The sequence below is a fragment of the Solanum tuberosum genome, unplaced genomic scaffold (genome assembly GCF_000226075.1).
Source record: "Solanum tuberosum cultivar DM 1-3 516 R44 unplaced genomic scaffold, SolTub_3.0 scf00136, whole genome shotgun sequence".
In the NCBI taxonomy this organism is placed as follows: domain Eukaryota; kingdom Viridiplantae; phylum Streptophyta; class Magnoliopsida; order Solanales; family Solanaceae; genus Solanum; species Solanum tuberosum.
This window is the reverse complement of record NW_006239061.1, coordinates 1,250,624-1,275,161: the sequence shown is the minus strand read 5'-3', so window position 1 is coordinate 1,275,161 and position 24,538 is coordinate 1,250,624. Positions and strand designations below refer to the sequence as shown.

General features: G+C 31.4%; 4 protein-coding genes across 5 annotated transcripts; 3 read left to right on the top strand and 1 right to left on the bottom strand.

Annotated features, from left to right (window-relative positions):
• Nucleotides 1-914: 914 nt before the first annotated feature.
• LOC102592243 (glycine-rich RNA-binding protein RZ1A-like) lies at nt 915-4,637 on the bottom strand. 2 transcript variants are annotated; one of them, XM_006351754.2, is made up of 4 exons: nt 4,438-4,637; nt 2,908-3,039; nt 1,305-1,825; nt 915-1,214 (listed from the first exon to the last, which is right to left on the bottom strand). In XM_006351754.2, exons 2-3 carry the CDS (start codon nt 3,016-3,018, stop codon nt 1,319-1,321), a joined length of 618 nt encoding a protein of 205 aa, XP_006351816.1. In that variant the 5' UTR covers nt 3,019-3,039; nt 4,438-4,637; the 3' UTR covers nt 915-1,214; nt 1,305-1,318. The 2 variants fall into 2 exon arrangements, with proteins under 2 accessions (XP_006351816.1, XP_006351815.1); XM_006351753.2 differs by having other exon boundaries at nt 2,908-3,036; nt 4,438-4,636.
• A 5,655-nt stretch (nt 4,638-10,292) lies between these two features.
• LOC102580088 (serine carboxypeptidase-like 42) lies at nt 10,293-14,903 on the top strand. Its single transcript, XM_006351799.2, has 9 exons — nt 10,293-10,567; nt 12,385-12,492; nt 12,596-12,688; nt 12,765-12,857; nt 13,503-13,588; nt 13,661-13,939; nt 14,024-14,157; nt 14,263-14,355; nt 14,540-14,903. Exons 1-9 carry the CDS (start codon nt 10,321-10,323, stop codon nt 14,841-14,843), a joined length of 1,437 nt encoding a protein of 478 aa, XP_006351861.1. The 5' UTR covers nt 10,293-10,320; the 3' UTR covers nt 14,844-14,903.
• Nucleotides 14,904-17,332: 2,429 nt separating this feature from the next.
• On the top strand, nt 17,333-19,398 carry LOC102591916 (peroxidase 43-like). The gene is made up of 4 exons (XM_006351752.2): nt 17,333-17,601; nt 17,748-17,930; nt 18,069-18,231; nt 18,860-19,398. The coding sequence occupies exons 1-4, from the start codon at nt 17,404-17,406 to the stop codon at nt 19,276-19,278; spliced, it is 963 nt and encodes a 320-aa protein (XP_006351814.1). The 5' UTR covers nt 17,333-17,403; the 3' UTR covers nt 19,279-19,398.
• Nucleotides 19,399-22,420: 3,022 nt separating this feature from the next.
• Nucleotides 22,421-24,479, top strand: LOC102591567 (putative clathrin assembly protein At1g03050). The gene is made up of 2 exons (XM_006351751.2): nt 22,421-23,173; nt 23,265-24,479. Exons 1-2 carry the CDS (start codon nt 22,531-22,533, stop codon nt 24,368-24,370), a joined length of 1,749 nt encoding a protein of 582 aa, XP_006351813.1. The 5' UTR covers nt 22,421-22,530; the 3' UTR covers nt 24,371-24,479.
• Nucleotides 24,480-24,538: the final 59 nt, after the last annotated feature.

The following is a 24,538-nucleotide window of genomic DNA, read 5'->3' as shown; positions in this document are numbered from 1 at the left end:
CATTATTACTTGATAAAATTATGCAAATCAAGAAAAGAAACACAATCTTTCTTGATTCTTGGTTGTTTAGCTAAAGACAGACTCAAAAAGGTAAGCAAGAACACAAGTATACTAAAGAGAAGTGATGTATAACTACTATCAACAGTATTCAGCATGGAGAACTAATGGAGGGAGAGGAGAGCAACAAGGACACTAACAGAGAAAGAAAATAAAGAAGGTCCAGTATCCCTGCAACTGCCACACTCAGGGGTTCCTTGGAGTAGCAATAAAAACTTCCTCTCTACTGCTTGCATCTTCCCAAAATAAAATAACTTTGGTGCACTACATTTTTAATCAGAGTAAAAATATGAATGTTGGATCAAATTTATACTGCATAAAGGTGGATGATTTCTTTCATGATTTCAAGAAAATGGGTCATCACGGTTTAAGGATTCTACACTTTCTCTTCGTCATCACCTTCATTCTGGTATCTTTCGTCGGTATGTACACATTATGGTTAGTGATGTCTCATTGAATGCTGCAAAGTACTTGAATAGCATTCATGGATTTTAAAGTGTTACATTATTAGGATAGATATGGGAAAGTCAAGGAAGTCCAATTAGGAAGATCTCTGCAGGAAAGTAAATCTTGATTGTGCACTGAGGAGATTCAGCCAAAGAAATGGTGATTTTTTTTGCATATTTTTCAGTATCACCTTCTCCATCACCATCAATTGCCACTTAAGCTCAGGCTCCTTCTCCGGTTCCATCAATTCATCGACACTCCCATCACCATACTTTTATCCCAGCTTCCCACGGCGTAAGGCAGGCAGAAAAGACGAGCAAGTACTACACATTCCAATTAGATATGACTACCTGCTGGCCCAGGTATTTGATCACCAGTACTAAATTCAGGTAATTCATCAGACCCATCAATCACAAGGCAAAGTTTCAGAGGTGCTATTCCATGCAAGAAATCATTATGAATCCAGCACCAAACAACAGTTTTCAAATGGCATTCGAAAGAGTGAGGCCATATTCAAATTTGCAAAGTAAGCAAAGCATAAGATTCCAATCAAACCATGTTATCGAACATTTACGGACATAGAACAGTAGTTTATAACAGCCAGGTTTCATGAGCTCAAATGATTCCGCTGACAGGCCAGGGAAACAAGGCACCAAGTAGACATACACCAAAACATCTGCATCCAGCTAGTAGGACTTTTGACTCTTCGGCTGCACCAGAAAGAATCAAAATTTAATCAGCTCCCAAGTAAGAGATACTGTGAACATCAGATCCGAAACTCAAAAAATCTAAAAACTTACCACAATTTAAAGTATCAGTTTCGATAGCCTCCAGAACTGCGACGATCATATGGCCCAGAACGATCACGGTTAAAACGTTCACCTCCTTCACGACCACCACCATCTCTGCTGCTGCGGCTTCCATATCGATCTCCGTTCCTGTCAGGTCCACCTCCACCACCAGACCGACCACCTCTACCCCCTTCACTAGGGCATTCTCTGGCAAAGTGTCCTGGCTTACCACAATTATAGCAATCTCCACCACCACCACCACCACCACCAGATCCCCGACCACCACCATAATCACGGCTACCCCGATCACGATCGCGGTCACGACCCCGATCTCGGTCACGGTCACGGGGTCGATCACTATCAAAATCTCTACCTGAACCTTGCTGAGGCTGGGCTTTGTCTACAGTAATAGCACGGCCGTCTAAGTCCATTCCATTCATTGCTTCAATGGCATCTTCCATTGCTCTCTTCTCATCAAATGTGACAAAACCAAATCCACGAGATCGGCCAGAGAACTTGTCAAGTACAACCTTTACCAAAAAGTTAAGAGGCATTGGAACATTGCAATTTAACATCCAGATAAGGAAAAGAGAAAGTGGGAAACAAAATAAGAAAAAGAGAAGAAACAGTGGTAGACAACTACTATTTTAACACTCATAGTAGACTTCATAGTTCATAACACCAGAAAACTTCTAATGAATAAAAAAAAATTGACAAGAAGAACTCAGATTCTCGTTTGTTCTTGCATCTACACTAAAATTTGATACATGTCTGATGTAGTACCTTAAGCTACAATCTACATTTTCCTAAATTAACTATTTCTTTCTTATGAATTTTAAGGTTTTCAATCTGGCTTTTGAAAGAAAGCTCTATGAAAGTTCCAGAATTGCAGAACTTTAAATTGGCTAGCAAGAAGACCAAAACCTTTTACATAATCCCTTGACAATGTATGTGTGCATCCATGGGAAGAAGACACTGATTTACCTTCACTTTACTCATTAGAAGTTGTGAGTGAGGTCAGAACTGAGGAGTACAATGATACCAGTACAAAGGCATGTTATAGCATTCAAAGCGCAAGAGTAAGATTTTATTTTTATTTTTTTGGGTAAGTTAAAAGATCTTATTTACCAACAGAAGTATGTAGAGAGTTTTTAACACTGATTTGGACAAGTCCGAAATTCAGGCTCAGCGAACTTCCTTCAAACACTACAACTATAGTTACTCAACGAAAAACGCAACAAACTAACGAAAAAAATTCAACTTTTGCATAATTCCTCTTGACTAGAGTAAGAAATTACTCAGAAGATTTGAATTGTTCACCCTAAGAGGTCAAAATAGGTACATTAACAGGCATGTAGAAAGGAGATAGTATGAAAGTGGTCAAAACCCTCATCCCTCCTTGAAACGGAAGGAGTTCACAAGTAAGAATGGTCAAATTCTAGTCAAATCAATGGGGTGAAATCCTGAACAACAAACTCTTGACACAAATGATTAGCCCAGCAGCAATACAGAAAAAACAACAAAGAAGAAGAAGAAAAGAGAAGCAAAAGAAAAACCATGCTCTGACAAATTGAACAATTGGAAAACAACCTAAAAAATAAACCATCCTCACCTTTGCATCAACAAGATGGCCAAACTTCTCAAACGCGTCTTTTAATCCTCGATCAGAAGTCGACCAGGACAAGTTACCAATAAAACAGCGATATTCATCCTCCTCCGACATTTCTGAAACAGATTGCTTCTACTGACAAAAAGGGCAGAAAAAGAGAGATTGGGGAGGAAATAGAGAGGAGAAGTCAAGCCAAGAGCCACAACAGGTACACAGAAATATTAACTCAGTTATGATAATCGGGCCTGCTTATGTGGATTACAATACTAGATCCATTTTTTCCACCCCAGACAAAAGTAGGCTTAGACAAACAAGTAAAGAGCTCTAAATAATCATCAACAACAAAGGAGAAAATACAATTCCATGGGACAAATCTTGAACAACAGAGACTGCAAGTTACTATTTTTAGGTTTTATCAAAAAGGATTATCACAACATCATACTCCTCTACGCAGTCTCTTGAATAATAATATACTGCCTTTTGTTACAAAATTGTTGGGTTTCAACAATTAGTTTCTGTGTTCTAATTGTGATTTCATAACAACATAACGAGAACTTGAAAAGTTACCCTAAGATAATACATACAGGGACAAAAATACATGAAAGCATAAGCTCAACAAAGAAAGAGCATCAACCAACAAAATCATTATGTAAAGCCTACTATATGGCAGACACCAAAAATCAAATGACCATCCTTCCTATGCGTGGGACATGGATAAATGTTTCTAAATTTGTACAGAATAATCATATGCAACACAAGCCCACAGTCTCAATCTATCACCTCTAACTCAGTTAAAATTATCCCATCAGCTTTGACTACTTTTAACCATTTAGCATACTCTCACCCCCATTCACCCACATTAAATAGTGCAATACACAAAAATAGCCAAAAATATATGACATCAAAAGAAGAAAAATATTTGAGTCCTTCTTGCACATTAATCAAGATGTGAATTCTTGATTCTTCTTGAAAAACGGCATTCAGTGATTATAAAATAAAAATCATTATCTTTTATCAGCCGATAAAGTACAAATTGAAACACAAACTGTAGAGGGAATTGCTTCAAGAAAAGAACACGGGCAAGTCAATTTCACAATTTTATGAAAACCCAAATCACCAACTGCCCTAATTAACTATTTAGTATACTCTCACCTGCACAGCACAAAAATAGCTAAAAATATATAACATCAAGATAAGAAAAATATTTGAGTCCTTCTTCAACACTAACCAAGAAGTGGATTCTTTATACTTCTTGAAACAACGCATCCAGTGATTATTCAAGAAAATTCATTATCTTTTATTTGCCGACAAAGTACAACTAGAAACACAAACAGTAGAGAGAATTGTTTCAAGAAAAGAACATGGGCAAGTAAATTTCAAAATTTTATGAAAACCCAAATCACCAATTGCCCTAATTAACCATTAAAGCTTCAAGATTCCCCCAAAATAAACTAGATCTTCGAGACAGACCGTAAAAGAAAACATAAAGTAAGAAACAAAATTGCAAGTAATAGAGACTGTAATCAACAGTACCTTAGAAGATTGAAGAGAAAAGTGAGAGATCGGCGACGATATGCAGAGATGGAGAAAAGTTTTGGTAGCGTTTTACTCAAAAGAAGAAACGAAACCCAATCTTGGAATCGGGTCGGTCACTCTCTTCTGTTCTTAAACCCTAATTTTATTTTACTGTAGGCAACCCTACTTTATATAACCTCGTAATGTCCGGTTCTTGTGATTTTGGGACAAAGTAATACTTACACAAATGTTTATTAATGTAAATTAACCCACGAAAATATGAGGTGAAAAACGTCAAATTAATAGGCGTTTAATCATAGAATTTGGAACCTTAATTTCAAGATTGATTTGAAATGAAAGTTTGTTTACAAAATTCGTATTAAATTTAATTTGAACTTCTTTTTAATAACGAATAACTAGTTATTATTATTAATTTGTTAAATCAGTGAATTTTTGTAAATTTACATGTATATATTTGAAAGTTTGTAATAACATGCGATCATAAATATTTATTTATACAAAAAATAAAATAAAATATGTGATTTATTAATTTGTGTCTAAGAATATTTCGATACCTTATTTATGAAGTAAAATGTTTTGCTCATTTGATATGGTTATATAAGAATTGAAGAAACTTTAATAGTTTTCACAAATTGTGAGGCAATCATGTTTATATGATAATAAAATATAACTGAATAAATTCAAATTATATATATAAGTAAAATTTCAACTTCAAATTAAGATTTACAATCGTGTTCTTTAGACACCATTATGTAGTTATTAAGTTGTGTGATTAAACACATAAGACTAAATTCATATACTTGTTTGTTTGTCGCAAAATAAGAGTTTGCTTGGATTGACTTTTGATTTTTGCTTATAAGTCAAAAGTTGTAGATTAAAAAAATAAAAAATATAAACTTATATGGGCTAGCTCGTTGGGTCGGCCTGGCCTAACCGTAATTTAGCAGTGCTGAGCTAAAATTTTTGGAATCCATCTAAGAAAAAGGCATTTTAGTTCGGTCTGCATAAATTTGTTGTTTATGGGGCTGACACATGGGCTAAATAAAAAATAGAACGGAATATTAAAAGTAACAAAAATCCAAACTCAAAGTCTATTTAAAGTTTTAAATATTAAAATTTAGAATCATCAAACGTGATGTACTTCGTATTCCTGTTACTAATGTAACATCAAAATAATCATTTAGCACTGGTGAACGTGTTCTCACCAAGTAAAAAATTGCATTGATCATGAAAATATTCAAACATTTGTTGCTACTCGAAATTGATTGCATGATTTTTCTTATACTGATAATATTGTGAACCTGTACATATTATACATAGTTTTTAAATTTAGTTATTTTTTAATGTTTAACTAATTAATATTGCATATAAACTGTAGATAAAATTGAATATTAAGATAACCTTGCCACGAGCGAATTCATATGTGCTTGACGAAGATGATATGTTAGTGTTGGATACACCATAAGTTTCATGAATTTTTGTAAGTATAGTTAATTTTTCACTTTTTATTGGTTGACATATTTTCATATTTTTTTGTGTGTTTTATTGAGATTATTGGAAAATAATTAGGTAAATATTTTTATTTAGCTAGTTATATTTTTACTTGAAGTCAAACTTAATAAGTATTATAAATATTTTTTTTGTGGATTTGATTAACAAGTATTAACCTAACACCATGTAATATTGTTGTGTTGATACTTATGTTAATATTTATAAATTATAATTTATTTTTTTTTTTTTTTTTTTTTTTTTTAAAAGTGGGTTGACCCGTCATGACTGCAACTCACGTACGATTGGGCTAATTGTTTTCTGTCCCACAAAAATGGGTCAGCCCGACTTGACTCGTCAAATTTCAAAGTCTGTATGAGCTGGCTCAGATGACCAGATGGGGTGGGCTAACACATATTGACAGTTTTACTAATTATTTGACTTAAATTTATCATTTTAGTTTTAAATCAAATTTTTATAAGTATTTCTTTATTTATCCGAACTGTTAAAGTGTGTTAAAATTTATTTTATCTTTAAAATAATTTAAATAAGTCAATTCAAATAGACTCTCGATAAAATAGATCTTGCTACACTTCATTGGGAAATATTCGTTAGTCGAACTCGTCCGTCTTATTGATTTGTAGACCAATTAAGGAAAGTAAAAATGTTCAATACTGAAATATATGTAATATGTTATCTTCTGTATCTTAATAATCTTATAACCAAATCTAATAAAATGACCAAGTTCTTATATGATTCAACCGAGTAATAAATTGGAGTGGAAAATCACAAAAAAATTGTTTCAAACTCGCGAATATTATTGTAAAAACATAAAATTTAATGTAAGGATAAAATTAATTAGACATGGCATATATTAATGTAACCAAAACTAAACATAAAATTTAATATAAGGGTAAAATTAATTAAACATGGAAAATATTAGGGGAAAAGGTCTGAAATATATCCAAACTTTGACCGAAATTGCTGTAACAATACCGAACTCTGGAAAAGACATTTTACCCCTGCACTATTTAATAGTGTCTTTTAAAGGTATATATGTGCCCACGTGGACATCATAAATATTGCATCATTATAAATAGTAATGTGTCCACGTGGGCACATATATACCTTTAAAATACACTATTAGTCCTCCATAAAGTTTGGTATCGTAACATCAATTTCGGCCAAAGTTGAAGTATTTCTCAGACCCTTTTCCCTAAAAATGTAACCAAAACTAAGATGAATATAGAAAATATTACCGTAAACATAAAATTTTGTTATAAACTCTCAAAATTTATTATGTGTCCTTAAGAAATTTATTTTCTTTAAGGAAAATTGTATATAATAGCAAACTATTAATTCAAATTAAATGCTATAAATATAGTTTGATTTAATTGTACCTCATAGCAAACTGTTGCTATTTAACCTCTCTCCTGGTGAATCTCGCTCGCCACTCTCGTTCTCTCCCTAGCCTTTCTCATTTTTTATACAAACGCAAGTGTATAAAGTGTGTTTGTGTTTGTATAAAGCGAGAGAAAATTGTATATATACATATATTTTCATTCCCCTCTCTCCCCTCTCCCAGATCTCGCTCGCCACTCTCCCAGATCTCACTCTCTCACTCGTCTCTCTCATTTTATACAAAAAACGTAAATTGTATAAAATGCGTTTGTATTTGTATAAAGTGAGAGAAAATTGTATATATACATATATTTTCGTTCCCCTCTCTCCCCTCTCCCAGATCTCGCTCTCTCACTCGCCTCTCTCACTTTATACAAAAACGCAAATGTATAAAATGCGTGAAAATTGTATATATACATATATTTTCGTTCCCCTCTCCCAAATCTCACTCGCCACTCTCCCAGATCTCGCTCGTTCACTCGCCTCTCTCACTTTATACAATTGATCTTTTTGTATATGTATACCAAAACAGATTATACAACTGCTTTCTTTTGTATATGTATAGCGAAACATACATATTTATGTTTGCTATGGAGCGCAATTATGCAAACTTTGCTATAACATACAAATATGAAATTTGTGTTTGCTATATGTGAAAGTTACTCTTTTCTTTACTGTTGTCCAGATTTTTTTAGTAATTATTCCTTGATAGAACAGATTAAACTGTTCGATAATAACAACGATACTTTAAATTATAAATTTCACCAAACTCAATAAGCGGATCAAATCACACTTGCACTTAGTTTTATTTTCAAAAGTAATATATGGCGTGAGATGATGAGGAGAAGAAAGAGAAAAAAAATTTTGTATTAAATTTGAAACAAAACCTCTAAATTTATAGCCAACAATAGATGTTTGTTGAGAAAAATAAAATAATAGCTTTTTATTGATCTAAAAGGCATATTTTTAAAAATAATTGTCTTTACGAAAAAAAAAAAAGTCACAAAAAATAAAATCTTCATTTTTCATTTACACCAAAATTAAATAAAATAAAATACCCAACAATCACTATTCAATTCCCTCTTGCATTGCTACTTCAAAGCAAATGCTACTTATTATCATATATTGTACAAATACAATCAGGAAATTAAATTACTTGCATTTTGAAATTTCATGTCCATTCAGGCTGTAATTGTTTTGAGTCAAAACAGGTAGTATATTTTATGAATACAATAATTATTAGGTAGAAAAGTGGGTAATAACAGAAGTAAAATTGTTAATATAAGTTTTTAACATATTGTATCTAATTACCGCATTTAGCGCAATTGATTTTCATTCTGTTAGCTTTCTGCTATTTAAGACACTCTGCAGAAAATGACCCATCTTGCTTTTCCAATTTCATTGTGTTTATTTATTACTTTCTCCGTTTCAAAATAAGTTTCATCTTAGCAAAAATCATGTTTATGATCTGAGCAAGATTATGTTCAATAAGAAATCAATAAATATAATGTATAGTTTACTAAATTATCTCGATTTAATGTATGTTTCTTAAAAACTTAACACTATAAAGGTATAGTTAAAAAATTATAATTTTGACTTAAATTTTTAAAATGACACTTATTAATTATAGAAGTAAACTTATGACATATATGTTTGAAATTTGGTCCGTTAGTCCAAAACTTTTTGATAAATAAATGAAAGTTTGGTTAGCGGTCCAAACTTCCAACATTTTATAAATGAAGTTTTATCACCTCTGATCTGTAAAATTAATGTGAACTAACATATAAAATCAGTCAACATACAGAAACAATCAACTATTATTGAAAGAATTAAAGTTATGGACACCGTATAAAAATATTTATATAATTTAATTATTTAAAAGATAGTAGCCTATAACAATTTAAAATTATCGATGATATAGATTATAGACGACTTAGTATATTTATTTTATCACTATGTACAGTCAAATTTTATTATGATAGTAGAGTTTATCTTTTCTGACATGCTAATTTAGATGTTGTTACATATAAATCGAGGAGTAGATATATGAACTCACAATTTATGTTTTTTGGTATTTTATTTCTATACAGAAAATTGATATTTAAATCTCAATTAACTGTTATAAAAAAAAAAGCAAAAGAATTAGTTTAATAATTTTGTGTAGCAAGAAAAAGAAATATATCTGTTAATCAATTTAATAATAATAATAATAAATAGCTAGAATGAATATGATTATAGCAAAAAAAACAAATATCAATAGTCTTTTCTCGTGAAGTTATGACTTATGATCATAATTGATGGACACCATTTAAATATAATTTTTTATTTCAGATATTCTGATTTAAAATTTACTAGGTGCGAAAAATTATAATAAAAATGTTGTTATAACTAATTAATTTGATTATACTTAAAAATCAATTTCACAAATTAGTTGGCTCGACATGAGTATACCTGAGTTACCAAAAAGTTAGAAAAAGATCAAATTTAAGGAAAAACTGATTTGACCAAATTAGAGAATCTTTAAGCTTGAAATCTTTTAATAATTATTTTTCTATTTAAACAAAAACATATCTTTTCAGTACGTATATTTCTTTTTATAAAAGAATGATAAAAAGAAAGACGTAAAACACACATCTAATTCCAAATCTGGATAAAATATTTTATTTTTAAAGGAAAATCATTTCAAAAGCAAAAAAATTACAGCTATGTATGAATTTAAATAAATGTTTGAAAGCAAAAGCAATCCCCTAATTCACGTGCCTTGTATCATCAATAGAATTTCAAAGTCATAAATATTTTTATTTTTTTAGTTATATATATTGCTTTATCTTTACTTTAATTAGTTGTTCAAAAAGCCATTCTTTATGTGCATGCATGGCTTATTAATTTTTCCTCTTACTATATAATATAATACTTCTTAAAAGGGGACTCCTTTATATTTTCCTTCTCCTTCTCTCATTTTCTACTTCAACTTTCTTATAATAAAACACTATGGGAAATATGCAATATTTTTTTCTTATAAGATTATTTGTGTTTATTATTATTTTGAATATTGGAAATGGACAATATCCAATAGAAGATTTGGTGGACAATTTACCAGGGCAACCAAAAGTTGGATTTAGACAATATGCTGGATATGTGGATGTTGATGAAAAGGCTGGACGAAGTTTGTTTTATTACTTTGTTGAAGCTGAAAAAGATGCTCATAAACTACCTCTAACTCTTTGGTTAAATGGAGGTTTGTTTTTCTTCTTCTCAATTCCTTCTTCCATACTTCTCAATTTCTAATTCGAGTTTTCGATCGTTCGAGTCTAAGATTTTTTTCTAAATAAACTCTCTGTCTTTACGAGATAGAAACAATATATATGTGTATTCTCTACCCTCCGTAGCAGGGGTGAAGCTAGTAAAGGCACAGAGGTTCATTCAAATCTCATTTGCAGAAAATAATATTATTTATAAATGGTTAAAATTATTATTCTTATGTATAATAGTAGATGTTGAACCTCTTTGACTTCTTCATGTGATTACTTTTTCATATTTTGAATCCCTTAGTGAAATTATGACTCCACCCGTAGACTCCACAATTTTACCGAATACGGTATTGTTGTTGGTCGAGGATTGAGATTTATGTCTATTGAAAAGACCCAATTAAGTTGCTTAATTTATTTTTTAATTTGAAGCGGATATAATAACCTATGTTTTCTCAGTCGGGCTCATCGCACCGACTTATAGCTAATGGAATTTATTTCTCTTATATGAAAAAAATAAAATGATATTGATAATTCAAAGTCATTTTTATTGCGGATTCTGTGCTAATCATATACTAACATCACAAGATATTATGTCTTAATTTAGTTTTTCTTCTTTTGATATTATGTATAATATACTTTTATATTTTTTCTTAACATAGAAGGAACAGTTACTTTCTTTGACCCATTTTTTTTAGTGGCACACTAAATGATTTAATAAGTATGTGGGGAAATAATATGTAAGAGCATTCAACTTTTCCATTAATCACCATGCACCTTATCTATCAAAATATGTATATATTGACTATATATACTCTGGACTGTACTACTCGACACCTTATTATTAATTAACTTGGTTGGTTGGTGATATTTGCAGGTTTTGGGACCAATTTTTTTAATGATTTATTTCTTCAAAACGTGTGATCGTTTTTAAAGCAACTATTTTTTTCTTATATATAAATTAAATAAAACATTATTAAACCAAAAATAAGAAAAAGTATATATTCAACCTTATTAAGTCATGTTTTTTTTAAAAAAAAAAAACCTAAAAAGTTATTGTCTTGTATTCGCCGCATGTAGGTCATCTGATGAAATTAGGGACAACTAGACCAAATTATTATACCATTTTTGAAAGTCATTTGGCTAATATTATTATTCTATAGTAGTAATAAGTAGGTAGTCGAGATATTGTATAGTACTTTCTTTCTTTCGTCATATTTCATGTAGCTTTCGACTAGTGAGATTTGAACACGCAAGTACTAGCTCATTAAAGATATCAAAACACGCATTCAAGACATTTTAAACCACTAAGCTAAGGCAACCTATTATGTTAAGGGTGTCCAAAATATGTTATTTAATCACCTCGTGTATCATTTTACTTGTATATGCGATATTTTTTTCCGACGAAGAGTGTCCAATTGGACACCCTGACATACATGTGCCTAAGCCCCTGCTCTACAAAGTTAGAGATAAGATTTACGTACACACATTCTCTCCAGACTTCACTTATGAAAATATACCGAGTATTCTCGTTGTAGTCAAAGTTGAGAGTTGTGTGATATTTTTTCTTCTCCATATTCCAGATAGATCGTCCATTCTTCATCATTTCACTTTAATTTTATGTAAAGGATTTTCAATTTAATTTCACTTATATTGGTGATGATTCTCATACAATGGAGCAATGTGCAACATCATTACTCAACATTTGAATGAAAAGCTTTTGATATAAAGTACTCATTTAATTAATACTAGCTGTACTCAAGAAATTAAATTATTACTAGTATCTTTTTATTTTTAAATTTACCAGGTCCAGGATGTTCATCAATTGGAGGGGGTGCCTTTACAGAACTAGGACCATTTTTTCCTAGAGGTGATGGCCATGGTCTCAGAAGAAATACTAAATCTTGGAATAAAGGTATAATATTATATTACCTTAATTATGCAACATAATTACAAAAAGAAAAGATTAATATTTAATTCTGGATTAACATATCTTTTTGTTTTGATTTTGTATACAGCATCAAATCTGTTATTTATTGAATCTCCTGCTGGGGTTGGATGGTCTTATTCAAACACATCTAGTGATTATACTTGTGGAGATGAATCTACTGGTATTTATTTAAATTATGGTTAATTATGAAAACGAGATTAAGGAAAAAATAATATTCTTATTTTTATTTTTTGCAGCCAAGGATATGCTCAATTTCATGCTTAAATGGTACGAAAAGTTTTCAGAATTAAAATCTAGACCCTTGTTCCTTACGGGTGAAAGTTATGCAGGTACGACAAATATATACCCTATGTACAATTATTATATACTTTTTACGTTTATTTTTACTTGTTACCCGTGATTTTCAAGAGTCAAATTATATGGACTTTGATCAATATCTCAAAATATGACATATTTATATGAGAATGGTTACAACTTATAATAGTATTATTTGTATAGTTTTCAAAACTCTAAATTTTGAATATTTAATTAATCTAATTTAATTTAAATCCAAAAATTAGTTAAATTAACTCTCATGATTATTGTAAAACAAAATATACGAATAGGTAAAAATAATGGAAGAAATGCTTATTATTTCACTTGTTTCTCTACTTTGTCTAGACTTAATTAATTAATGTGTGATTAATCATTATAAATAGACTTCTTGATGTTCGCTCTCTATTCTTTCAATCTTTGATTCAACAATTCTAATGTATTTACTTATTTATTACTAATATATACTCTCTCTTTCCAATTTTTTTGCCAACTATATGAATTTACCAATCTATTGAGATGTACTTTTTTTCAAGAATTATAACTTATAATATTTTTCTATAAATCGAAACGTGACAAGCAATTTGAAAAAGATCTAGTTATAATACATTGTATTTAAATTTCGACTTGCTAACTAATGTCCATATTCATTTTGATGATAGGACATTATATACCACAGTTGGCAAATGTCATACTAGACTACAACAAGCAGTCCAAGGATTTTAAGTTTAACCTAAAGGGAGTAGCTGTAAGAATATTACTCAATTTTTTTTTAAATTTATATTAAAATCATCCCTCCTAATTATTTTTATTTATTCAGATTGGAAATCCACTTTTGAGAGTAGACAGAGATGTTCCAGCAGTGTATGAATATTACTGGTCACATGGAATGATATCAGATGAGTTATTTTTGATAATCAAAGAGAATTGTGATTTTGATGATTATGAATTCCCAGTTCCTCATAATGTATCAATTACATGCAACCAAGCAATTGATGAAGCTTATAAACTAATTTCTGACTACGTTAATGTCTACGATGTTATTTTGGATGTTTGTTATCCATCTATCGTTCAACAAGAGCTGCGTTTACACAAACAAGTAAGCACTTATAATTAACTATATAATAAAGTTCAATAACTGTACGTTGAAATTACTTATATTATTTGTTGAATGATGTCCTAGGTAACTAAGATGAGTGTGGGAGTAGATGTTTGCATGACATCAGAAAGATACTTCTATTTCAACCTTCCTGAAGTTCAAAAGGCTCTTCATGCTAATCGTACTAATTTACCTTATGAATGGAGCATGTGCAGTGAGTATGTAATTAAACAAAATTGTTTTGATTAACTTATAAGAAAATTTAATTAATTAATTACACTATTAGTATTATTTATTAATTTAATTTGTTTTATGTGAGACAGTGTGCTGAATTACTCTCAATCAGATGGTGACATTGATATGCTTCCATCCCTCAAAAATATTATTCAACATGATGTACCTCTTTGGATATTCAGGTAAACACAAGTTATTAATTTCCAAGTTATTAGTAAAATTAATGAATACGACACAATTTCCTCCTCACTCATTATTTAGTCATGGTAATAAATAACTAGACGATGCGTGTAGTTTAGTAGTCAATGAAATATACATTTACAACGCGCAATGATTCTAATCAATATTATTAATTACGACATACAGTGGGGATCAAGATTCAGTGGTACCACTAATAGGTTCACGAACATTGGTTCGTGAATTAGCTCGGGATCTAAAGTTCAAGACCACCGTACCCTATGGGGCATGGTTTCACAAAGGGCAAGTAGGAGGATGGCAAGTGGAATATGGAGAAAAACTCACATTTGCAACAGTAAGAGGAGCAGCTCATATGGTGCCATATGCACAACCATCAAGGGCTTTGCATCTTTTCACCACATTTGTTCATGGAAGAAGATTGCCTAACACCACTCATATTCCAATTAATTCATCATTCAATTTGAAAAATTAATTTCATTCTGGCTAAAGTATAAAACTCATTCAAGTGGTTGTCTACTTTTGATAGTTTATGTTGTTGTGCATAAATATGAATGGATACATAAGTTTCATGTAACATTCTTCAATTAACTTGAAATTGAGTTGTAGTTAATTAGTTGATAAATATTATATGGGAATTTGTATACTGCACAACAGCCAAACAAAGCCTATGATAAAATTTAAAAAAAATATCTTTATTTTTTACAAATTTTATTCGGTATATAGTGTATAATCGATATATAATTACTATACACACTTACCACACTTATTATACATGTTGAAAGTTGAATAAAATCGGCTACGAATATCACATTCTCCTCTCCCCTCAAATAAGTATTGATCATGTAAGAGATGCTTTACATAAAAGTTGTATCGATGTGTAAGATGGCTTTTGTTACATTAAATGGGAAAATTGTATAAAATAGTAAACTATTAATTCAAATTAAATGATATAATCACAGTTTGATTTAATTGTAACCTGTAGCAAACTGTTGCCATTCGTCTCTCTCCCTGAAATTCTCTCTCGCCACTCTCGTTTTCTCGTTGGCAGTCTCTCCCTCGCCTCTCTCACTTTTATACAAACACAAAATGTATAAGATGTGTTTGTCGTTTGTATAAAGTGAGAGAAAACTATATATATACATATCTTTTCATTCGCCTCCTCTCCCCCAGAGAATCTCGCTCACCACTCTCCCAGATCTCGCTCGCCTCTCTCACTTTATACAAACACAAATGTATAATTTCCGTTTTTGTTTGTATAAAGCGAGAGAAAATTGTATATACAAATACAAATACATATATTTTCGTCCTATACACTTATAATTATACAAATACAGATCTTCCCCTGCCCAGTTTTCTTTTGTCTTTCTCTCTTTCTTGCTTTATACAAACACAGATTATACAAATGATTCGTTTTTATATGTATACCGAAACAGATTATACAATTGATCATTTGAATATGTATACCGAAATATACATATCAATAGCCATAGCAAACATAAAGTTTGTTATGGAGCGCAATTATACAAACTATAGCTATAGAATACAAATATGATTTTTATGTTTGCTAAACCTAAAATTACTCTTATTAAATTTAGGACAATAAAAAGTTCATATATTGATGATGTATATTATGTGTATACAAAATCTATATATTTGCTAGCTATTTTGTAAATTAGATCATTCAAAGGTATGGAACTTGTAATTATTTCTTGGATATACAATTTCTCCAATTATTTAAGTAAGAAAATCATTACATGAATATTTTGATCATAATAAGTGAATCGATGTATTAAATATATTATTCAGATCAAGTAACACCTAATTGTTGGAATACGTTTAGTATGCATGTTTTTGCTTTATCAGTAGGTTGTATATATTGCATTCATGCAGTTATATATTCCATCAATACAAGTCACTTTATTTAGATAAAACAATGTAATGACAACTAAAAATGGAGTCAGTATAAGATGTCGGTTCTTAATTAGTATTACTTTGTCGCTATCTTTCTTTCATAAAAATACAACCCCTATCATTAGTCGTATATGGAGATTCGAAATTCAATAGTGAATCAATCCTATATTTCGATCGATTCATCATGAATCCCTTGAACGCTTTGACGACAAATAGCAGCATGGGGACCAGAAAACCCAAGTACCAATCGAGTATACATTCCTAAAATCTAAAACTGGAAAAATATTAAAATGTAGGAATGCCATCCACATTATAAAAAATAAAATAAAAAAGAGGTTGTGAAAATGTAATAACTGCAGCACCAATATACAAAGCAAAAAAAATTAAACGGCTCATCCATAAAGGTCCCAAAAATCTATATGTTTTATGTATCAACACGTGAACTCCTACTGTCAATTGTATTTATTCGTCACTTGTTCGATGTTTACAAATAGTTGACTCAATTATAATGATCATGTAAATATTATAATACTCACTAATGATACTTTTATTTACGTAATCGGATGGTATAAAAATGTATTTTTCAATATTTAACTCTTTAACCTTAAATCTCATTCCCTAAATAATTATAAAAATATCACGACACATGTTAAGGATAATTATGATATTGTGTCTAGTAAAAAACATAAAATGGATCGAAGGAACTCTCATTTTTCAAATTAATGAATTTCAATTATTACAATGAGATAAATTTTAGGAACATTTACAAAAATTGTTAATTGTCCCTAAAATATATATTTAACAGTAATTAAGTTACTATCGTTAATTAATTGTCGCTACAGATATTTTTAGTGTATAAGTGGGGGAAGAAAATTTTAAAATGACAGAAGAAAACGAAACCCCCAAAATCATGCAATTTGATGTTTGACACATTGCCATCTCTTTAGTTAAGTGTGGAAAGAGAAACAAAAGATAAAAAAAAATCTAAAATTATGTCTACATATAGTTAATAGGTGCACTACACAAATCATCACCACCTAATTCTCTCTCTTCTCTTCATCTTCTTAATTCTCTTTCTTTTATATTTTTTCTTTCCAAGAATTCATTATACTAATTTAAAAATGGCACTCATATTTTTCATTCTAATTTTAAGCCATCTAGTAGGGGTATCACATGCCCAACTAAAAGTTGGTTTTTATGGCAAAACATGTCCTGAAGCTGAGAACATTGTTAGCACTGTTGTACGTCAAGTTGCTGCCTCCAGCCAAAAAGTTGCTCCTGTTTTGCTTAGGCTTCATTTCCATGATTGTTTCGTTCAGGTTAACTTTTCTCTCAATTTACTAGTCAAACATAAATTCAGAATTTAGAATCAGTGCGCACTATACACATTTTGCATAGTGATTTATTAAAATTTACATATATGTAAAAGTGATTCGACCTGAAAGTAATGAGTTTAATTGATCAGGGGTGTGATGGGTCAATTTTGTTAGAAAATGGGGATATTGGAGAAAGACATGCATTTGGACATCAAGGAGTTCAAGGATTTGAAGTAATTGAAAGAGCCAAAGAAGAAATAGAAAAAGTGTGTCCTGGCATTGTGTCTTGTGCTGATATTGTTGCTTTGGCCGCTAGAGATGCTGTTGTTTTGGTACTTCAATTTTTTTTTTCATCTTGGCATTGTCACATGATCAGTTATGTTTTCTCTTGATTAACTACACTGTTTATTTTTTTTAATTGTGACAAATTTTTTTATTTTTTTTATGTATATATAATAAATGTTCGACAGGCAAATGGACCTTCATACGAGGTGGAAACAGGAAGAAGAGATGGAGTGATATCAAATTTAACATTAGCAGATAACATGCCGGATGTTAGCGAGTCTATTCAGATACTCAAAGCTAAATTTTTTCAAAAAGGTCTTTCGGAGAAAGACCTCGTCGTGCTAAGTGGTAATTTATCTATAACAACAGATAACTCGTCATAATAACCTTACTATATATAGTCAATAAATTAAAGTTGACATGACACCGTAACTGTTAGTGTATATAACAATTAGATTAAATTTTTTGTTTTATTAGTATACTATCCCCCCACCCCACCCCCCTTATGTTCTATCAAAAAAAAAAAAATCACAAACTTTGTGGGTTTTCTAGGTTTGGTAGACATTGAAGGGAATGTGAACATTGTCATTAGCTATGACACGATTTTGGACCTTTCTTTTTTTGATAGGAGTACTAATTATTGGTTTTTTTTTTTCTAATCAATCATGTTCTAAGATGATTAGGACTTTGCCTTTAATGATACATTTTTTTGAGAATGAGGAAACAACATTTTTATAGAGTCCAAAGTAGTGTATATTAGTAATTGAAGATCACGAGATAATTACTCAATTAGGAAATGGACCACCATATCCAGATTACTAAATGCAATCACCAATTTACACATGATTCTTGTGTTATCTATCGAATTATAATTAAGACATAACACTTTAATTGCTACAATTGTCATAATTTGCTATAATATGTTAATAATTTTAAAATTCTTTATAGTGGACTTAAATTGTACAATTATTTGCAGCTGCACATACAATTGGTACCACGGCATGTTTCTTCATGACACAAAGGTTATACAACTTTGCACCTGGAGGAGGTTCTGATCCATCCATTGATCCCAGTTTCCTCCCTGAATTAATGGGAGCTTGTCCACGAAACGGGGACGTTAATGCTCGATTACCGATGGATCGGGGAAGCGGCGAGCAGTTTGATAACAATATTTTACAGAATGTTAGGAGTGGGTTCGCTGTGTTACGATCTGATGCAAGTTTATACGAAGATGTCGATACAAGGAATATTGTCGATTCCTATTTTGGGATTTTTAGCCCATTTTTTGGGACATCTTTTGAGGATGATTTTGCTAATGCAATGGTCAAAATGGGTAGAATTGATGTGCTAACTGGAAAACAAGGAAAAATTAGAAGTGTATGTTCCACATTTTGATTCAAATATTTATTGTAAACCATTCTACTTGTTTGTATTAAGAAATTTGGAGATAATTGGGTATTATGTAAAATTTAAAAGAAACAGGAAAATTTCATAAACATACAATGTTTCATTTGTGTCAAATATAATCAAGTTTTCATTTATATAAAAAAAAACAGTCTATAAAATTAGTGATATATGTATAAGTAACAAAATGGTTATATGTGTATGTAATGTATCAATACGTATAAATATTTATTTATACATATATATATATATATACATTAATGATACAATAAAGTATATTACATCGCATACCAATTTTATTTTTCAATTTCAACCAATTCAAATTTTGTTAAATAATCTCAAATTTAGATATGAGCTCTTTTTATTATTTCGAGTTTTTTGATATATTATTCACTCGAAACGATTTTTAAAGTTGGAACTTTGGAGGAGGAGGAAGAGGTGGATGAGGAAAACAACAAGAGAAGAAGTTATTAATGGTGAACGACCATTTTTGGTAAAAAAAAAATGATAATTGGATTAATTTGGGTAAATTTTTTTGACATATTATCTAAATTTCTTAATGACTTTTTTGACCCGTTCAAATTTGACCCCGCCATTTGCTATCTATATTCGTATCCTGCGGTATATAAAAACTTAATTTCTATGTGTTTTATGCAACTCATGTGACTTAAAACTTGTTTTTATTCCTGCAGTCATATCTGCAATTCTGCTAAAAATACAACTCTGGAATATTTAAATACTTTAAAATGAATTCACGAGAAGCCTACAAGTCTCTAACACTCTACCTGTAACATTATGTTACAAAGTCTGTTGAATGGTGAAGAATTTTAACATTAATTAAAGTTGTACACAACCTTTATTGAGCTGGAAATTCCTCCAAAAATTATTAGGATGCGGTTGGAAGCAAACTATTTATGTTGGCTTTTGTAATTTATTATATAATTGTTCACATTAGTAAACACAACCAAATTGACACTTCTTAGTTCTTACAAGTAGTGGAGTGGTGAGTAAGTTAAGAGGTTACGGATTTGAGTTTTCTTGGGTACGAAGTCGTCTTTGTTAGGAAATGCTTTATCCGATGTAAAATTTTCTAATGTAAATAATTCAGATTTAGTTGGACTCTAATGATACAAACATTGAGTGGGAAACCAAAATAAAAATATTGACACTTCTTTTTTTACCTATATTGAGAGTGAAATTATTGTTCCCAATTTGCATACGGCTCTTTACAACAACTTAATAAGCACTACAAAAGAGGAAAAAATAAAATTTAAAGCACTGTTTTTATTTACAGCAAAAAAAACTTTATAACAATGCATATTTGTTTTATTACAAAAAAATAAAAACGACAGTAGTTTCTTTTGTATGTTTGTCATTCTCAATTTGTTTACGCTTCTTTAGAAACTCCAAAACATAAAAAGATTCAACACCGCTATTTTCGTCAGCTAACACTTTTTTCAGCTTCAAATATATCATTTTTTAATCTCAACTTAAATTTTGTGAAATATTCTATGAGAATATGTTGTAGGTCCCACATCACTTGGGATCAAAATAACAAAAAGAAAAAAGGAGTTCTCTTACCCATTAACTCACCATATACTCACTTGTGACACTATATCATGGTGGGTGGAAAAAATATTTTTTAACGAAAATATATGTATTTATTAATAAAAATATTATAGTAATATTTTTACTGACATTAATTAATTGTCATTAGATTCATTGTCGCTATAGATTTTAGAAACATTTATAAAAAGTATTGATTATTGCTAAAAATATATATTTAGTGATAATTAAGTTATTATCGTTAATTAATTAACGTTAATTTGTTAAAAAAATTACACATCCCTGCACCGAACAAATAAATTTGTATCCATTCTTGATTCTACCAGCCACCTGACGATTCGTCTTATATGGATCATATTATGTCTGTACCGTCAGATATTTCTCTTTAGGTGGTTGTTAAAATAAATTAGCCTAACAATCAAATGATAAAAAAAACAACTAATTTAACAGAATCTTTGGAATAGTATTTCTCGGATTCAAGATGTAAAGTTTACGAATTCCTACCATAATTTTAAGTTAATATACAATAATAATTGAGTTAACAAACAAATATTTAGTGAATGTATAGATATATAAGATTGGAGCAAAATTACTGAATTCTCATGAGCTTCTCGACAAGCTGGAACCGCCCCGATATTTCTTATAATCTCATTATCAATATCTGAGTTTTTAATTTTAATACATCGAAACACACCTTTTAAGTTTTTAAGAGTACTACAATTTTCTAATTCATCGAAACACACCTTTTAAGTTTTAAAGAGTATGCTTTTTTTTTTTATTACTCTAGTACTTCTTAGTAAATGCACCTGGTATGACTTAAATGTCGATGAAAATGGTACAAACAATTATTAGAGATCAAGTTCAAGACTTCAAATTCAAGGAAAGACAGAAAAAATTAAGTTAATTTTTATCATTTTAATGAACAGGATCATAAGATACATAAATAGTAAGAGATGTACATAAAAACAAATCATTCAAGAGACGATTACAATATGTGCTCAATATTTTCTATAAAGTATTCTATTCCATGACACACATAATATATACATAGAAATACGTCGTGAAAATAATTGCATTTAGCATTATTCAAAGCACTAATATATATATAGTTCACGTGTAAAATAATACAAATATATGGTAATTTTATTAAAATTAAAGTGGCACGTCGAAAGTGATAGTTAATCGATCGATCCTCTAAGTTGCATTTCCGAAAAATTGGTATTGCCTTAAAATGTTGAATAATAATCGTTTCTCTTCATGCAAGGTTTTAAGACAGAATTACATTGATGGCAAGTAGTATCTCTGTTTTTGGAAAAATATTTCCATTAGCCTCCTCAAAATGATGCTAAAGAACAGGATATTTCTACGGTCATTAGATTCACCCAATTTAAGCTGACACAAAAGAGAAGAAAACAAACAACAATATAATTTCTTCTTTCTTTCTTTTGATTATTCTATCATCTTTCAAACATTCACATCAGTGTACGTCTTACCACAAAATCAGGTATAGCTAGCGTAATAAACTAAGTAGTCAATTCTCATGTAAATAACATTTCACGCATGCACGTTGAATTAATGTTCATTACATAATATTAAGGGTTGTTTTTGTTTCATTTCTTCAATCAGGTTATTAACAGTGGCTGCGATCGATCCTTGAATAGAAAAATAATCCAACTCATGGGTCCAAGCAAGCTTAGACAAGCAATAGGGGCAGTAAAGGACCAGACGAGCATAAGTTTGGCCAAAGTAGGCAGCAGCGCCTCCTTGTCCGATCTTGAAGTTGCCATCGTGAAGGCAACCCGACACGATGAGTACCCACCAGAGGAGAGACATATAAGGGAGATTCTAAGCTTGACTTCTTATTCTCGAGCCTATGTTGGTGCATGTGTCAATTTCCTTTCCAGACGCCTTAGCAAGACGAAGAATTGGGTTGTGGCGCTTAAGGCACTCATGTTGATCCATAGGCTGTTATGTGATGGAGATCCATCCTATGAGGAAGAGATTTTCTTTGCCACAAGGCGAGGAACAAGGCTTCTTAACATGTCTGATTTTCGTGACTCCAGATCTAACTCCTGGGATTGTTCTGCTTTTGTACGATCTTATGCTTTGTACCTTGACGAACATTTGGAGTTTAGGATGCAGAACCGTAGGGGAAAACGCAGTGCATTTGCATACAATGATGATGATGAAGAAGAGGTTCGCCATAATGCCAGGGGTATAAAAGCTACACCCCTCAGGGAAATGAAGAATGATCGAGTTTTCTCAAGGATTCATCATCTCATGCAACTTCTTGAGCGATTCTTAGCCTGTCGACCTGCAGGTTTCTATTTCCACTTTTTGCTTTGCCAATTTTACCGACTCTTTCTTTTTCTCAAATATATAGTCTTTAAATTCCACTATATGTGTTTCAGGTTCTGCAAAGAACAATCGAGTGGTGATTGCGGCTCTATATGCATTAGTGAAGGAAAGTTTCCAGCTATATTATGATTTAACAGAAATCACGACTCTCTTGTTTGATAAGTTCATAGAACTATCAATCCCAGACTCTGTGAAGGTTCTTGAGATTTTCTTCAGAATTAATAAGCAATATGAGGAGATTGAACAGTTCTACGATTGGAGTAAAACAGTTGGAGTTACACGCACTACTGAATATCCAGATATTGACATCATTCCACCTAAGAAACTCGAGCGTATGGATGACCTTATACGAGAAAAGTCCTTCAGGGAACAGAGCAGGAAGGCAATGCGGAATGAACCAACTGCTGAGCACGTTCAAGAAACTAAAAGGCAAGAACCTAAAACTGAACCGGAAGAGGACATGAATGCAATTAAGGCATTACCAGCACCAGAGGTATTACCAGAAGAAAAGACAGAGGAAGAGGAAAAGAAGACGGTGAAAACCCAAGAAGAAGGAGACTTGTTAAACTTGGGTGAAGATGTTCCAACTTCGGAAGAACATGGAGATCAACTGGCATTAGCGTTGTTTGATGGTGGTCAAGCAACGACCAATCCTGCAACAAGCATTTCACCATGGCAAGCGTTCAACGATTCAGGAGATTGGGAGACAGCACTCGTTCAGTCTGCGAGTCATTTGTCAAACCAGAAGACCTCCCTCCCTGGAGGCTTCGACACATTAATGCTCAATGGCATGTACCAACAAGGAGCAGTGTCTCAGGCAGTAGCCTGCTCAGGTGTCGTGGCTACTGGAAGTGCAAGCAGCGTTGCACTTGGCTCAGCAGGACGGCCAGCAATGCTAGCATTGCCTGCACCTCCAACCGCAAATGGTGGAGCTAATACAGCCGCACCAGGCACAGATCCTTTTGCAGCTTCACTGGCAATAGCTCCACCAGCATATGTTCAGATGTCCGAGATGGAGAAGAAACAGAGACTACTAATGGAAGAGCAGTTAATGTGGCAAGAGTATCAGAAAAATGGAATGCAAGGAAAGGTAGGATTTGCCAATGCGCAGCCAAACCCTTACCCGTATAACATTGGTGGTTACAGACAAACCTTCTAAAGATTTCACTGATAAGATACACAACAATGTAATGTCATTTTCCCTGTGGTCAGCAGTATCTCAGTAAAAAGGTCAAGTCATGAAATTGTCCAGAAAGAAAGTGGCATCCAGAAGAAGAGCTATGCAAGTTCACATCTAACCATTGTCTGCACTGCCATCTTTCTCAGA

Excerpts from the sequence above, each read along its gene's own strand:
- LOC102592243 (XM_006351754.2), bottom strand. The coding sequence starts at position 3,018 with ATGTCGGAGGAGGATGAATATCGCTGTTTTATTGGTAACTTGTCCTGG. Across the intron at positions 1,826-2,907 it reads GCCATCTTGTTGATGCAAAG|GTTGTACTTGACAAGTTCTC; the intron begins GTGAGGATGGTT and ends TTTTTGGTAAAG.
- LOC102580088 (XM_006351799.2), top strand. The coding sequence starts at position 10,321 with ATGGGAAATATGCAATATTTTTTTCTTATAAGATTATTTGTGTTTATT. Across the intron at positions 12,493-12,595 it reads TACTAAATCTTGGAATAAAG|CATCAAATCTGTTATTTATT; the intron begins GTATAATATTAT and ends TTTTGTATACAG. Across the intron at positions 14,158-14,262 it reads GAATGGAGCATGTGCAGTGA|TGTGCTGAATTACTCTCAAT; the intron begins GTATGTAATTAA and ends TATGTGAGACAG.
- LOC102591916 (XM_006351752.2), top strand. The coding sequence starts at position 17,404 with ATGGCACTCATATTTTTCATTCTAATTTTAAGCCATCTAGTAGGGGTA. Across the intron at positions 17,602-17,747 it reads TCCATGATTGTTTCGTTCAG|GGGTGTGATGGGTCAATTTT; the intron begins GTTAACTTTTCT and ends TTAATTGATCAG. Across the intron at positions 18,232-18,859 it reads AGACCTCGTCGTGCTAAGTG|CTGCACATACAATTGGTACC; the intron begins GTAATTTATCTA and ends AATTATTTGCAG.
- LOC102591567 (XM_006351751.2), top strand. The coding sequence starts at position 22,531 with ATGGGTCCAAGCAAGCTTAGACAAGCAATAGGGGCAGTAAAGGACCAG. Across the intron at positions 23,174-23,264 it reads CTTAGCCTGTCGACCTGCAG|GTTCTGCAAAGAACAATCGA; the intron begins GTTTCTATTTCC and ends TATGTGTTTCAG.